The following is a 16,002-nucleotide window of genomic DNA, read 5'->3' as shown; positions in this document are numbered from 1 at the left end:
AAAGGCAAAGAGAAAATTTGGTGCTTAATCAAGTAAGAACATAAAATGACTTTTTTGCACTGGGAGAAAGCAAGGAAAATTAGAACTTCAGGAGGCCCATTCTGTCCTAATACCTTCCTATGGCAGGTATGAAACCAACCTGAATCCAAGGCAGGGGAATACTAATTCCCAGAAGTGAAACTCTCAGAAGTGAATGCATTTTCCCAAATTTGGAGAGCATTCCAGTCACATCCTGCTTCAGCAGTCTGCTCTACTATAAACTAGGCAATATCCGACTCCCATATTTTGTGCTGCAGCTGAATGCAAGGGAAGAATTCACTCCTTTAAATGAGGACTGCCACTAATCACCATATGGTGACTCATTCAAATTTTATAAGCAGCTAATAACTTCGAAGAGTTTCTCTTTCATGTATTCATAGCTGCGAAGAACATGATATATTTCTTAGAAAATAAGATTAAAAGGAATGATTAGCATCTCCAAAATATGTTTTTTGACTCAACATTTTTTTGCGTGCAGTTTAGCAACTTTCCTAGAAAGTGATGATTTTAAAACACTATTTTGTCCAAGCAAAAGTAGTCCAATCTGATAGGAACCTGTGTTCTATTGCATTTACAACATTTACTTTCAGACTAGAAAGAGATGACCAAACTGAGCACTAAGAAATCCTTTTAACAGCTCTCAGCCTTGTTTACCTTGCAAATTTCTGTCTACATGAAAGCACCGCCCAGGGAGTGTTTGCAGCTGGCCCTCTACCTCTCACTGTAGTTGCCCTAAGTGGCTCTACCTTTGGTACTGCAGCTTGGAAAACAAAATCTGTCATATCCAGCTCTGTGCTGTTGGAGGCCTGTATTGTGATTACAGTGACACTGGGGTTCGTGTTCGACCTCTCAAAGGTGAAGTCAATCTTCAGCCCGTTCTTGTTGTATGCAGTAATGGAGGGGATTCCTGTACAAAACAAAAAAGCAGAGGACCTACAGAATCCAGAGATCATTTCAACATCATAGCATGCATTTAATTTACCCCAGACATGAACTCTTCCGAAGATTAAACACAGCCCCTTCTACTCCAGTGTCTATGCCACATTTTCAAATCCCCTCCCCCCCCTTTTTTTTACTATCCCTTGTTTCCTCTTCTAGTTGAGTGCTGAGAAACTTCAGGGCAAAGGATTTATATGTCCCTAACCTGCAGCAATATCATTGAAGAGAGGCTGTGATGTGAGTCCATCGAGCAGGAATGGAGGCTGTGCTATCTGGGGTGCAGGGGCAGATACTGGAGAACCTACAAAAAACATTGAATGATTATTACTTGTCTGTCATGAAATGAAGAATAATTACTTCTTCACCAAAGACTGACCACTGCATATTGTACTTCTTGAAGCTCTACAAAAAAATCTGTGTTGTCATCCTCCCCCTTCTTTGCTTTCAAGAACCAGCTCCTCTTGAGCCAGCAGGCATTCAAATGGAATTAATTCTTCACATCTCTCAGTCCTCTCTGGGAAAGGCTCACAGCATTCCCAGACTGAAGTGCAGAAATGCTCAAGTCTCACCAGCTAATCAGGCAGAGTCAACCTGGGACTTCACTCCCCAACTCCCACCTGTATGCTAATATGGATCTTGGTAAGAATAAGTGTGAAAACTAGGACTTAAAAGACAATGAAGAACTAGTTCCCTCTCATTGCACCCCAGCATTGAGAATGTGGACTTCTAAGAAACGCAGCCTGCTCACCTGTTAGGTTGAGGTCTCCCAGGAGGTCAAGGAGCTCCCCACCAGCAGAGGCTGGCTTGCTTGTAGGTGCAGTGGGGATTACAGGTGTTATATCACTTCCACCCAATAAGTCCAATAAATCATTTGCCTAATGAGAGAGAGGATGTAATAGTTACATATATTCAACTTTCTGCTACTTTCTCTTTTAGTGCAGTGGATTCTACTTGTTCTCAAACTGAAGACCAACAGAGCTGCTGGCCAGTCACAGGGGTTCTTAGTTTCACTGTGATCCCACACCCCACAAGAGATCTTGTTTCCATGCTCATGGGACCGCAGAGCTAGAGAAGGAAAGAGCTCGTGCACATGGAGACAGGCTGGGGAATCACAGAACATCCTGAGTTGGAAGGGACCCACAAGGATCATCGAGTCCAACTCTGGAATGAATGGCCCATACTGGGATCAGAGCCACGGCCTTGGCATTATTAGCACCATAACCAACAGAGCTAATCCAACCCTCTCCTGGGAGGCCCACGATGACCTGTTTGACACACCTGTTCTGGACACTAGAGCCATCAGAGCAGAGCCATGATCTATCACCACCAGTCAGAACTAGCAAAGAGGCAGAGAGGGGGAGGGAGATGGTTTCAGTTTACTGTTGGCAGTGGCTAGAGCATGATCTGACATGTAGTGGAAGCTCATCCCAAGTCACTTTCAGTTACCTGGCTGGCAGGCTGCAATCCAGAGGGTGGAGGTTTGGTTTCCAGTACCACTGGCTCTGTCTCTCCGTTGGTCTGTACAATCTCAGTAGGGCCATTTGTGGTGACTTTCTCCATTACTGGCATTCTCTCAAGCAGTGCTGGCCTGAAAGAAGCTGACATAGTTACACTGTGCCATCTTCCTGGATCCCAATCCAAATACTTAAACATTCAAGAGATGATTTACACAAGGCAACCTGCCTTTTCTTTTGAGCTCCAATGCAGGGGAACAGTAAGACTGCATGACAGCTTGAGGTGGTCAGAAGCAATCCCTGGCATTCTGTGCCACTGTAAATACATTAGCTGACAGCTAAAAACCAAAGGAGCCCTCCTGTCTCAGGTTTTCCCCCAGCACCTGATACAGTTTCCACTATGGGGCTAGGATAACAAATCCAAGATAAAAATTACATAACTGAGCAATGGTGGATTAGCTGCAGACCTGGGCCACTTGACTGCTCTGTCCCACATGCTGGTGAGTCAGAGTTAGCTCATCTGAGTTCTTTGCAGAAGGGTTAACCACTTAAAACAGGTGGCAAAGCTGGAAAAGCAGTCACCACGCTCTCATGTAGCCAAATTAAGTTTCCAAAGACATGGACACCCAGCCTCAGAGTACCCTCCTGAAATGACACAGAGACTGAAGAAGAGGCATGGGATCCTGAATCCTGACACAGGGAGAACTAGTCTGTAAATATAAGAAACCCCTTGTAGATTGAGCCATAAAGCGCTGCATGTAACAGGGGCAAGCCACATTGTCTACACATCTTGGGGCTGAAAAGGTGCTACGGTGCCAATAAACCCAACAATGGGCTACGTTTTTGACCATGAACAGTCTTAATGGGCAGAAACTACTAAACATTGACCTTTACACTGTCATGAGCAGCAGAATACACTGGCGGAAAAAGTACAAATGCTGTCTTGTAAAAGTTAACAAAGTTCACATATATATTCCTGAAGTGCAATGCCTCCCAAAACTGGGAACAGCAAACACTGCCAAGCTGATGGCCAGACACTGTCAGCTGCAATGGTCAGCTCAGATCAAAAGGCCCTCATGCTGGATTTTTCTCAACTCATTCATAAGGCTCCATGGAAGCCCCAGGCAGTTCACATGCTCTTGCTCCTTAACGTGACTTATCTAAGAACAATTTGAGTTGCTGCATAGATACCACAGGGGGAGAGAAAAAAGGAAGTCACAAGGATGTTGTGTCCTACACATAGTGAATAGGATGGTATCTATGGAAAAATGTGATTGTGAAGAGCCTTTCAAACAAGGTTTAGAAGTCCCTACAAACACAAGCAATATTTAGTCCAGTGGCACCCATTTTATCTTTCCTCTAAATTCTAAAATTTCATCCCATGGTATCTTAAGGAAAGTTTTCAAGGGTGGATGAAGTTAATCCTCAGCAAATCTCCTCCAATCTTATGATCCTCATTGAATAGAACAATCTGTGGTGCTCCTAGGTATCAACAATTAACTACTGCACATAGCAGATTAATGACTTCTGCTAAGAATTAACAGTTTTAGTTACTGTAACAAACCAAGGCTTTAACTGCTTCATAGAAAAACAATCACTCGTGCAAGACAATTATGAATGGAGACCTCTGAATGATACGGTGTAAGAAGGTTACCATGCTCACTAAATGTAAAACAGGGATGCTGAGTGGTGCAGTGAAACAGCATGCCTTTCCATGCAGAATTTGAGATTTTAAACAGATACTACAAGAAGATACAGTAAATGAAAAAGATGTTCTAAAAAACTGAAAAGTATTGATAGTCGGAAGAACTGCTACTAGTTCAGAAAACAGCTTAGGAGGACAGGTCAGTGCATCTCTTCATCTTTATTCCAAAGGCATTTTAAGATCAGTTTGAACCTAATGACTCCAGTAACGCTAGTACAGTAGAAGCTACCTGCAGGTATTAACTCACCTAGGAAATTTAAGATTCAACACCGAGAAGTAAAAATCGGTCAAGCTCAGGCTCAAAGCAGGACAAATGTTTTGGCAGAGAAAGTCTCTGATCACAGAACAATATCGCAGGGTACATTAAGTCCTTAAAACACTCACTAACCCTATAGATGGGGAAGGGATTCTAGTTCCCCTGTAAACCTACCAAAATCACCAGACAAAGCTCTCAAAGCCCGGAGTGTCATCAACAGGAGATCAGCACACATTATAATGACCCTTTTCAAACACCAAAACTCATCAGTACTTACCTCATGTGATCATATTTCTTGAAAAGTGCATTATACTCCACGGCTCTCTGCTGCAGCTCCACATCGATGCTGCTGCCGTAGATGGAAACTACCTTCTTAATGCGACTGTTGGGGCAGGGGGAACAAACAAACACACCACGGAATTATCAGCAATAACCGAGGGATTAGCATGTGTCATCCTGAAGATGCTACTTGGCCTCTGCTCAACACAAGTCCCCTGTAACTCATGTAACACAGCAGTCCCTGCAGTATCCATGCAATATCCGTATCTGAACTGTCCTCTCACAACATCATCAGCAGGTGATTAACACACCACCTTAAGGTACAGCATAACAAAGCTCAACTACCCACACCAAGGAGCCTCCAAGAGGAAACAAGGCTATTTTTCTCCCCATCATCCGAAAAAGGAACTGGAAAGAACAGCCCACTGAAAGTAAGGACTTCTCTTTCCCATAAATTTTCAAGAAATGGCAACATGGATTAAGTCCCATATAGTAGAGGACATCCATAGAGAAAACAGTACAAACAGCAGACATCTTCCATTCAGTGAGCAAAGGAGGACTCTAAAAGCCAACAAGTAACAGGATGACTCTTGTAACCCATGGAAGCAGAACATATTCAAGGAATACTCCTACTGAAGACAACTGATGCCAGCATATTTGCAACAAAGCCCTGTGCAGTACACCACCAATGAGAACTCACTTGACAGTGCAGGTGAACCTTGTGGAAAGCTTCATGATGGCAGTGAGAGCATAGCCTCGTGTCACAGATGCAGACATATTAGATATCAGGACGCTTTCTAAAATATCAAGAACTTCATCCTCTGTTACCTGAAAAGGTACAGAGAGGTTAGGCTGAGACAGAGAGGAGCTTTGCAGCAAGCCTGCCAGAGCATACTGTAAAAACCTGTCTCTTGCTTAATGGCCATGTCACACCTCCTCTGCAACTCTGAGCCCGTAGCGTTATGTTCAAAGCATGTGAGACAGATGCATCCAGGTGGAGATCTCATGGTACAAATTTTAAAATACAGTTCCTGTTCCACACATATAAGGGCAGGTTTATCACCAAAATAGACAGCTAAGACACTGGCAGACTCCTTGCAAGGCAGGTTAGCACTGAAACCACACCATTCTGCCAACTGCAGCATCACTCCACACAGCCAGTGTTTACACAGTCCATGCCTGCAGCAGGGGAAGGAGATTCCTGCCCAGAGTCCATCACCATCACAGACATTAATGCTAAGGAATTGTTGCAAGCATTCCCCTCACATAGCCAGCATCAAGCAGCTCCAGCCTCAGCCAGGGATACCATTGCTGTTCTTTCCCAAGCTATACCTGTATTGGTTCCTCCTCTTCACACTGACCGGACACCAGAAGATCTCCATACTCTCCTATGCACCAGGAGGCCACTTGCACCAGGGGTTGCTGTTGGAAGAAAAACCAGAGAAGCCTCAGAGATAAATGGATGCCTGTATGATAAATTAAACCACCTTCATTTCCAAGAGCAAGCTTAGTCTTCCTCCCAGTGAAGGAAGTTCTCCACAGCAGAAAAAAGGAAATGTTTGATTTGATCAAGAATTCTGTAAGAGAATTGAAGAAACTAAAAATGTGAACTTATAGAAAACATGCCTTCTCTGCAATCTGTCCCTTGGAGCCAGACAGAGTGGTGTTGGCTTACCTTGAGATGCTTAGTAAAAATGCATATTTATTGCAGTACAACAAGGAAAACGAAGCTGGCCATGTTTGGTTTTACCTGAGAGTAATCTCCAAGGATGGCTTTGTAGAGTCTCTGCACAGTGTAGGCATGCATCTCCACACTATTGGTTATTAGCTGGATCAGATTGGGAACAGCATCGTCACGAACATAACTTCCTGCCTGCAAGAACAATTGTTAGGTTTTACTATCCACCTTCTCAGTAACACCCAGCAGCTGCTGCTACCTTTCACAAAACCACCTGAAGTGCATGGAAATAAAAATCAGCCTTCTGATCTGTGAGCACTTTATGGTTGATTTTGAGCAGGTTCAGAGAGGTAGAAGTACAGGACAGCATATTTACCAATGAACAAAACTGTACCCAGAGAAATCCATACTATAGATACCCTGAAATTGCAAGAGGTTATAATACAAGGTTTCTCTAGCAGTCAAGAAAAGGAAGTTACTTTATTGAACGAGGTCATCTGAGAGCAATTCTCACAGCCGACCTTCTAATGGAAATCGATTCTCAGTTCAGAGAAATCTACTTTTCTCTGTTTCAGGGTGGCAAAACAGCACACAAGCCAGACTCCCTTCTTGATGAGTTTCTCAAATTTGAACACAAATACTGATAAATCTCTTCCCACTCCTTTGCCTGAGGGAACACACTGTCTTACCCAAGTTATCAAGATCTCTTCCCTCGTTTGCCAAAACAATACTCCAGTTCCACCTCAGCTATGAGGTAAAGAGTAATAATTAAACACAAAGAGGAGGAACTGAAGTTTCATTAATAAGCTTTGATAAACTCAGAATAATTCCAAGAAACTGCTTCACCCCCTTTCTCTTTGCAAGTCACTTAAGGCTGCGTTCACTCTCCTCTGAAAGCACTGTATACTGGAATCAGACAGGACAAGAGCTGTCCTAACTTAGAAGCTAATGTGACTACTGCAGTAGAAATCCTCTGCTACACACTCTTATTCTTGTGTGTTTCTGAAATCATACATTTCCTCTAAAAAACCACTCAGTCATATTTACTGAGTTTACATATTTCTGACTGGCTGCCTTGGGTCACTATCATAAGTGCACTTCCTCTGTGTTTATTATCCGCCAGCCTTTATAGCCATCTCCAACTTGATGAAGAGTAACTTCCTAAAGAATTAAGAAAATTTTATGTAGAGAGGCAATTTCACTTACCGTTGTTAAGACTCTCATAATCGTGTCTATGTGCCAGCGCTTGGAAGGAGCATATCTGACAAAATTAAGAAAACAAGTTGGAGCAATAATTGCCAGCCTTCAACACCAGCAAGAAACTCATCATCATCATAACATCTCCCCTCAGTTATTTCTTGGCCCACTGCTTCCTGAGGGGGGACACCAACACTAGTGTATCCTGTTCCTCAGAGTGGGCTACAACTGATAAACCACCCACAGATCAAACGGAGAAGAAATGATCAACACATTCTCTCTTGGGGAGTGGGGAAGGGAAGGAACAATATACAAGATGCTCACAATTCTGAGGATGTACCAAAAATTAATAGCAAGTAAAATGACTCCATACTTTTCAGCTGCAAGAAATATTCCAGATGCACAGTCTGCTTTGAACTCTGGCTCACAGGAATCTAGAAAATACAGCAACTCCTTCATCATTCCACGGACATTGTTCCCATTAACAAGAGCAAAACTCAGTTCCATTGCACGCCTAGGGCAAGAGACAGAAAACCAATCAAGTATCTTCACCTAGTGAAGGAAGAAAAAACCCCACAAACCACAAGTCCAGCTACAAAAACAAAGTTGCCTTTTAATTAAGAAGAGAGCAATATTTATATAATTCTGTGGGAATAGCCTTTCACATTAAATGTGCCAGTATTTTCCTGTTCATAGGCAGACAATAAACACCCACCCTCCAAAAAACTAAGGGGGAAGCAAGGGTGCAGAGTGTTCTAGAAACATCTATCCATGTGTCCTTAAGGCTGGCAATATCTTTCAGCAACCAGAGTCCATCAGCATTAAACTCTGACTGTCCAAGTGTTTGTAATCACTTGCTGGTCACTTCTGACACACAAGTGCAACAACTAATCCACGTTATAACATGCTTTCTCCAGATTCAGGGATCCAGAAGAGACCTGTTTCCAATCCATATATTAGAGATTCATATACAGTAGAGATTTAAAGTATTCATTGATAAGCTTCACTGTACACTGTTGGATAGACTATGTAAGATTTCTAGAACCCAAAGCTACGCTGGTGCTCCATTTATTCCTCCTCCCTACAGACAGGCTGACACCACAACTAGTCAAGAGTACCAGTTCCCTGCTGTTCCTTCTGGTGCACATCCAGAGCTCAGAGGCTATTCCTTGGCCTTTCTACTTGAAGCTTCTGTAGTTGATTCTAGCACAGGTCTCTCATTCTTCTGACATTTTTTGAATTAAGACTACTACCTTCAAAAGTAGATTAATTTCTGCACAACTTTGCAATAGTTAAATTAAAATGCATTAAAGCAGGCTCACTAAACAACCCTGACTGATCTTTAAAATGGTATTGGACACAAGTTATTTGTTCTCAAGAATCTGAGAACATCTAGACAGCACTGCTTCTCAACATCTTCCTAGTTATTACTGTAATAAGGATTTCTACAGAATGGTGAATTGTAAATGTGTTACTTTGCCTTTTACCCAACTAATACTCAGAGACTGAAAACACAGAGGCGTTCAGACTTAGGGTGGAAATATTTAACTAAATTGTTACCTTTTAACATTTAAACATGTGTCTAGTTGATGACCTAGACCATTATTAGAATTACTTCCATCCCTCCAACTGGTTCCCAACTCCTTGCACCTGACCATACTGGGTTACATATTTATGTTTAAATTTTCAGTCACGTTATAGCAGATATAGCAACACTGCAAGTGCGCAGGAGTACACTGTAATCTTAGAACCAGGCATTTACCTCAGCATGTATTTCTTACCTTCAGTCATATTACATGTTTCATTTGTCATGAAGCTCTTAATCATGTAGTTTGATCATATTAAGCAGACAAAAAGACTTGAATTAAATAGCAAAGCCATTCTGAATTATACTACATGGACCAAAGACACACTGCAACAGTTACATGATGAGAAGACACCATGCTTCAGATAACCAAAATCAGGTATCACGCCTTTCCCTCAAGTCCCAGCCCTTGGAACTTGCTACCTGGGGAGTTTGACACACATGCAGTCAATATATTGCTTCAATGAAGAAGTGCATTGTCAGCAGCACAAGTGTCAGCATGGCAACATCGTGCTCTGCTGATGGATCACTCAAAGGCTTCATCCTCCAACAGCACTCAGACATGAAGCTCAGTAGTATTTTCCTAGCAGGAATCAATAAAATGGTTTTGTTGCCTTCTAATCAAAACTTTAATGGGGCTTTGCTGTTCTACAGCCTAGCCCTCTACTGAGTCTGGTACCAAACAGCAACAGCAGCCAGACTTGCTCAGCATTTAAGATACAAATTTGTGTTTTGGCATAGATTGCAACTGTAAAAATAGATTACATGATACCCATTACATAACAGTTTAAACTAAGTTTCAGAAGCAAGACAAATCCACTTTCTTCCCTATTCTTTACCTATTAGACTGAGTAGATTTTTAAAAAAATCTAGATCTTATTCAAAGATGGGCATAAATTTGAAGAATGCCTGTAAGAACAAGTATCTATAGGGTATCTGATCAGTCTGAGTAGATGGAAAAAAGAGGTTGAGCAATTTTTAAGGTATATTTTGAAGGTATATGATGTGATGAAAGCTTAATGAAATTTTGGCCTGTAGCAGAGATTCCACAAATGCAACAGGGGTGCCATCACTGCATGTTGTATGCTGTACTGAGCTCAGACCCCTCTTCGTAACCCAGTTACAGAAAGAATAATGATAAGGAAGAAAGTTCTGAAAGAAAGAACTAGGAATTGACAGGCTGAAAGACTCAATTTAGAAGAGCAGCATTCCACACAGGCAGGGCAAAAGTTTCTATGAGTGACTGACAGAAACAGGAGAAAGGTATTATTATGAGTAAAAGGAACATAACTGAAGTAATGAGAATCACAGAATTACAGAATATGCTGAGTTGGAAAGGACCCACAAGGATCATCAAGTCCAGCTCCTGGCCCTGCATAGGACCATCCCCAAGAGTTACACCATATGCCTGAGAGTATCATCTAAATGCTTCTTGATCTCTGTCAGGCTTGGTGCTGTGATCACTGTCCTGGGGAGCCTGCTCCAGTGCCCAACCACCCTCTGGGTGAAGAAACAGAGGAAGAAGCTAAGACTGAGTATATGACAAAAAGTATTTCTGTAGCGAGAAGTATGATAGCAAGCTTTCCTATTGGCCAGAGAAGCAGCAACATACCACTATTCAAATGACAAATGAACACAAAGAACGATAAAAGGATATGATAACAGCAAGCAGTTTGTAAGCAAATTGTTTGAACAATCAAGTTTAGTCTCAATTCTACCACTGCCTAATCCATTTAATCTAGAATACATTATTTGGATGACTTAACACTGTTTCATGACAACATGGCACTGCCTGTTCATCTGGGAAAGAAAAACAAGGTGGAACACATCAGAGTAGATTTGATCAGGACCATACTGTACAGAGACTTTCCATCTCACTGAGAGCACACAAATCTGATCTCCAATGAGATTCCATTTTGGAAAAATTCAGGCAAACAAAATTTTTTTTTTCCCCATGAAATGTAACAGCAGCTTTCCAAAGAAGGAAACACCTTCATTACCTTCTTTGAATTACAAACCATACTATATCTTCACATTCATCTCACTAACAGTTCCCCAGGATTATCGTCATTTTCCCCTATGCCCTGCTCACCTTCCATAGGCTGTCAACCTAGAGAGTCTATTTCACTGAGACTTCGATTACCTTTTAATGGAGACATCCAGATCCTTCAGGCAGTCCACAATGGTGCTTCTGTGTCGCTGTACTGCATTATGGTCTGTCTGCACCGTTTTCAACAATGACGTCAGGGCTACATATCTGCGACAAGGACACACAGTCATCAGTGTGTCAGCAGCCATTTGATTTCTGTGCACAGACACTGCCCCTGTCCCAAACTTGTTCTTATTTTCCAACAGAACAGGATTCTCTTGTACTCAGTAACAAATGGAAATCCTCCAGGGGACTGCCTGGCCTGTCTTCACAGGTGAGTTACCACACTAAGCTGTAACGTGCTTAACAACACCCCACTGCCTAGACAAGCACCTGCCCCAGTTCCTGGGCTCAGATCAGCTGTCCAGCCTTCAAAAAGATTTTGAAAAATAGGGCAATTAAAAATTAGACATCCATGGATCTTACACTCAAACTAGCACGAGTCACAATTCCCACGGCCGAAGTCTGCGACCCATATCATGATTTGCCATATCCAACTGCCTGTAGAGATGGGACTCAATTCTAGCAGTTACAGCAATTCCATGTCCAGGTTAAGAGGGACCAAAGTGCAACTGAACTCCCTTGTTTCCACCAGTGCACAGTCTTTGCCTAATTTGTCAGATCTCCAATGCCATCTCCGATTTGAATTGCACCACAGACTACTTGGGACAACACAGGGGATTCACGGGTTATTGGAAAAAAAGGTGGACCTGATTAAAACCCACAAGTTAAGAATTAGATAATACACCCAGGCTTATCAACTAAGAAGGGCAGGGCCACAGTTTGCAGAGAAAAGAATGCATCAAGAAAGCAGCAAGCTCGACAGCCACACTAATCCCAACAGCAGTGATCCCAACAGGGTCTCCTGGAAAGCTCCACCTCAGCATCATCTTTATGTAATTGCTTCTCACACATTTTAAACTGGGTGTTGTCAAAACATGCTTTGTACAACTTACCTAATATTTTTGTCGTTGTTTAATAAGAAACGGCCTAGGATGTTAATGGCTAAGACCTGCAGAAAGAGTTAGGGAAGGTCAGTGATCTAAAAAGGCTGCTGGTCATCTTCATCATCTCATGGTGATCTTAAAGGCAAGATGTCGAAACTACCATTGTGGTTCTTAGCCAAAAAGAACTCCAAGAGCTGCCTAAGCAGAGGAGAAGCTAAGAAACACGAGCACAGGCTCTCACCTGCACTCAAGGAAACACAGTCTGCAGGAAGTTCTGCTTTTTAATTTTTGTTATTAAAAAACCTCAAAACCAAAAACAAACACCACTTTCTGAAAAGGTTACAGTCTTATCTAGAGTCAACTGCAGAGCTGTGTTTGGGTGAAACAACCTTGCTTCATGCCCTCCAAACAAATTACTCTAACACACAATACTAGGAAAAAAACACAGGCCATAGCAAAGGCAACTTACTCTCAGGCCACTCTCAGATTTTATGTCCATAATAGTCAGCACAGTTTCATATAGAATGGCATTTCCCACATTTTTACTTGTTTCTGTGTTAGTGGCAACCTGAAGAAAGGAAACAAAATAAGCAACTCCAACACAAGCAAAGCAGTTCCCCTTTGTGCTGTTGTGCAGAACAAGCAGTGAAAGTAACTAATCCCTAGCAAACAGCATCACATTTGTGAACACGCATCTCTTTCAGCAAAATTCCACCCACCATGACAAGCAGCTGTATCCTCCCCAGAGCTGCTGAATCCAAATTATTAAAAAACCAAGAGAGAGTTTAAACCGCTCATCAACCTTTCAGACCTCACCTGTGCAAGTATATCATTCATTGCTTCACTAGAATCATCATCATTTCTCCCTAAAATTCTTAGTAACCGCAGGATTCGTACCTATTTGACAAAATAAAGGAAAGAAAAGCTCATTGGATGGCAGTGCTTGACATGGGTCATGAAATGCCCAGTACATTTTATGAGGAGTGGTGAAGAAGCAAAACAGGCTGCTGATTTCCATTCTTAAGCAAAATGCTTATCCTGAGTAAGACCTTTATCAATAAGAACACGCTTATGTTGTGCTCATTTTCTTCCCACTAGCCAGAACCATTCAGAGCCCCCTCACTACCAGGCACAGCCTTGCGAGACCAACACATGCTGCTGCTTCTCTCTTCTGTCACATGACGTGGGTGGGGTAAGGCACTACAACTGCTGGTTAAACTAAGGCAGGTGTCTTTCACTAGGGCAGATGAAGAGCATTTTCACAATCAGCTCTAATGAAGTCACAAAAATCTTAAAATCAACACAGCTGCCCTGAGATCGCCACCTCATCACACCTAAGGCTCAAAACACAGTACTAGAATTAAAGCTATCAGTCACTTTACATCAGTTCTTACCTGCAAAAAGGGGTCACTGATCCCAGACACATCATGCTCTGGTGAATATCCAGACATGATAAGGTTCTTCAGAATACGAACTAATTGGGGAACAAGCTGTGAAGAAGAGAGTTGTTCTATTAGAGTGTTGTTCTTTCCCCAATTCCAGGTCTGAAGCACAGGTCCAAGAACAAATCTTGTATTTGAAAGCAAGTCAGTCTGGATTCTTCCACAAAGTTCAACCTGCACAGCTAGAGCTGATGCTATATGAATACTTACAGCTTAGCTAAGGCACAACTAGATACAGTTAAGCTGGGACTGGAGCACCATATTGTATCTTTAAAGTACTAAATCTACACTTGTGGTACAGTGCAAGAAGGAAACCAGCTGAGATTCCCCATCGTCTCTTTTTGTTCCTACCTTTGCTCTTCAGGACACATATACTACTCTGAAAACATGCATTTAACTAAACACACAAACAAAAGCAACCCTGAATTTCCTATATCTGCCTTAAAGAGGAAATCAAAAGGTGCTGCAACATTTTCCCTCAAGACAAAGACAAGCAGAGCATTTCTAGAACCCTGATGAACATTTTCTTTGCCTTCCAACATGCAAGAGTTATCAGGACTGAGGACAAACAGAGAGAAACATTACAGCCCTGGAGATCAGTTGAGGGCTGCCCCCCCATCTTCTGGAGTACAAATTATACCCACGAAGAATATCAGCACTGCAGCTGGACTTGGTAGCTCTTTTTAGCACAGTAAGGCTTTACAGCCTCCTAGAGGCAGCTAAACACCTGTCTGTCCTGCTCCCTTTTGGGAATCACCCAAGGTTGCCCCATGATTCAGGCAAAACACAAAGCCAAGTTTGTGAAACGAAGAAGGTCCAGGGCTACAGCTTGTACAGGTACAAAAAATTCCCTGAAGTATTCCTCAAATGAGAGAGAGCGAGGAAAACAGGCTGATGAGAAGGCCACAACTGAGATTCAGGGCTGCCATGGGTCTAGAGGTTTAAGTGACAAGATCAGCATACAAAGAGCGTTAGACAAGTACAGTTGATCTAAGCATGCAGCATCAATCACAAATGTGTCATTAACAGGCACTGCCTCACAAGGGACAAACATCTACAGATTCAAGGCAAACATGCACCATCTAGAAAAATTAACTCTTACCTTTTCATTCTAACTCAGCAGGATTCCAAACAGACAAAAGGGACAAAACAGACAAAGCGAGCATTAGGCACAGGTCACTGTTGCACCATTCACAGCATAAACAACCATAAGAAATAGCTAGAAACAATGTACCTAGTAACTAAATTTTGTGGACTCAGCTCTTCCTTCTTTTCCCATATCTATCATCTTAACTGAGCATTAGTAGCAGAGATGGTACCTGCAAAATGAACCTCATCCGAGTTTCAATCCTGCTTTGATATATGCAATCAGGGCAAGGGAAAATGCACCAAAGGATGCACAGTTTGAAATTCCTAATGATACAGACAAGCCAAGAACAGTAAACTGGGCATGCAAATAAACAAACCCCTTTAAGACTTTTCAGAGGAGCAAATGGCCAGTTCTGTTCTACCAGCTTTGTTCAGTTTCTCCTTCTTTGACCAAGGAGTCAAAATGACAATCAAGGCAATTTTAAGATGCCCTTCTATTGGTAGTCTTTCACACAGCAATAATATTCTCAGCAAATTATAGCAAAAAATGAAGTCCGGGGGGTGGTGGGAAGCAAACATTCCTAACCAGAGGAGGAAGAGTGACACTGACTCTCAAACCCTTAAGTTAAAATGGAAAATGATGTAGTACAGCCTGAATCAGACATGAGGTATCTATAGCACTCTCATGGGTATTTTTGACCTGAGTTTATACAATTGTGTGGCTGTGGTTAAGGCATTTAGGTATTGGCATAAGCTTTGGTTTTTCATCTTTGTCTCTTTATGTTTGCTACATTTGTGATTATAGTGTCACTATGCAATTAGATACAAAGACTGGAAAAAACCCTAAGGGACCATCAAAGGCAACACTTCAAATCTAACTTCAGGATGTTTTATACTGCACAATCTTAAGACTGATGTTCTGTAATTTACCCAACTTACTGAAGGAGATTAGGCTAGATACACACAAGATTCACACATTTAATACCTTTTTAAAAAAATTTAGATAACAAGCAGACAGTATCATTAAAGTCTACACCCAAAGACTTGTAAGGATTTTATTAAAAGGCCATGAATATTAATTCTGCAATATTACCAGTTCACACTTACCTTTCTAAAGTGTGCAAGCATGTCTGGGCTTCTCTCACACATCTCTGTGAGAAGGACAACTGATGTGTGAAGAACACCTAAACGTGAGGTGGGGAAAAGAAAAACATATCTACATTTAACATAACTCCATTGGCTC

At 42.0% G+C, this 16,002-nt stretch overlaps 1 protein-coding gene, 1 long non-coding RNA gene and 1 other non-coding gene across 4 annotated transcripts in view; 1 reads left to right on the top strand and 2 right to left on the bottom strand.

The window, feature by feature from the left end:
- AP1G1 (adaptor related protein complex 1 subunit gamma 1) overlaps positions 1–16,002 on the bottom strand; it is a 31,298-nt gene that overhangs the window by 6,161 nt on the left and 9,135 nt on the right. The window contains exons 5-20 of one of the 2 annotated variants that reach the window (XM_064670473.1): positions 15,867–15,943; positions 13,623–13,718; positions 13,045–13,125; positions 12,698–12,796; positions 12,238–12,293; positions 11,276–11,389; positions 7,921–8,061; positions 7,557–7,611; positions 6,423–6,545; positions 6,005–6,094; positions 5,373–5,500; positions 4,671–4,775; positions 2,425–2,566; positions 1,727–1,853; positions 1,184–1,279; positions 694–946 (exon numbers count right to left, since the gene is read on the bottom strand). In XM_064670473.1, the coding sequence (XP_064526543.1) occupies positions 694–946; positions 1,184–1,279; positions 1,727–1,853; positions 2,425–2,566; positions 4,671–4,775; positions 5,373–5,500; positions 6,005–6,094; positions 6,423–6,545; positions 7,557–7,611; positions 7,921–8,061; positions 11,276–11,389; positions 12,238–12,293; positions 12,698–12,796; positions 13,045–13,125; positions 13,623–13,718; positions 15,867–15,943 (1,783 nt within the window). The remainder of the gene's footprint in view (positions 1–693; positions 947–1,183; positions 1,280–1,726; positions 1,854–2,424; positions 2,567–4,670; positions 4,776–5,372; positions 5,501–6,004; positions 6,095–6,422; positions 6,546–7,556; positions 7,612–7,920; positions 8,062–11,275; positions 11,390–12,237; positions 12,294–12,697; positions 12,797–13,044; positions 13,126–13,622; positions 13,719–15,866; positions 15,944–16,002) is intronic. The other variant, XM_064670472.1, reaches the window with a different exon arrangement.
- Positions 1–16,002, top strand: part of LOC135421789 (uncharacterized) — a 29,927-nt gene that overhangs the window by 7,290 nt on the left and 6,635 nt on the right. The window lies entirely within an intron of this gene.
- Positions 9,603–9,689, bottom strand: LOC135422291 (small nucleolar RNA SNORD71). Its single transcript, XR_010434412.1, has one exon. It is a non-coding gene; the product is annotated as a small nucleolar RNA SNORD71 (small nucleolar RNA).

Source organism: Pseudopipra pipra, chromosome 14 (genome assembly GCF_036250125.1).
Source record: "Pseudopipra pipra isolate bDixPip1 chromosome 14, bDixPip1.hap1, whole genome shotgun sequence".
Lineage (NCBI taxonomy): Eukaryota > Metazoa > Chordata > Aves > Passeriformes > Pipridae > Pseudopipra > Pseudopipra pipra.
The sequence above is the reverse complement of the archived record's forward strand: the minus strand, read 5'-3'. Positions and strand labels throughout refer to the sequence as shown.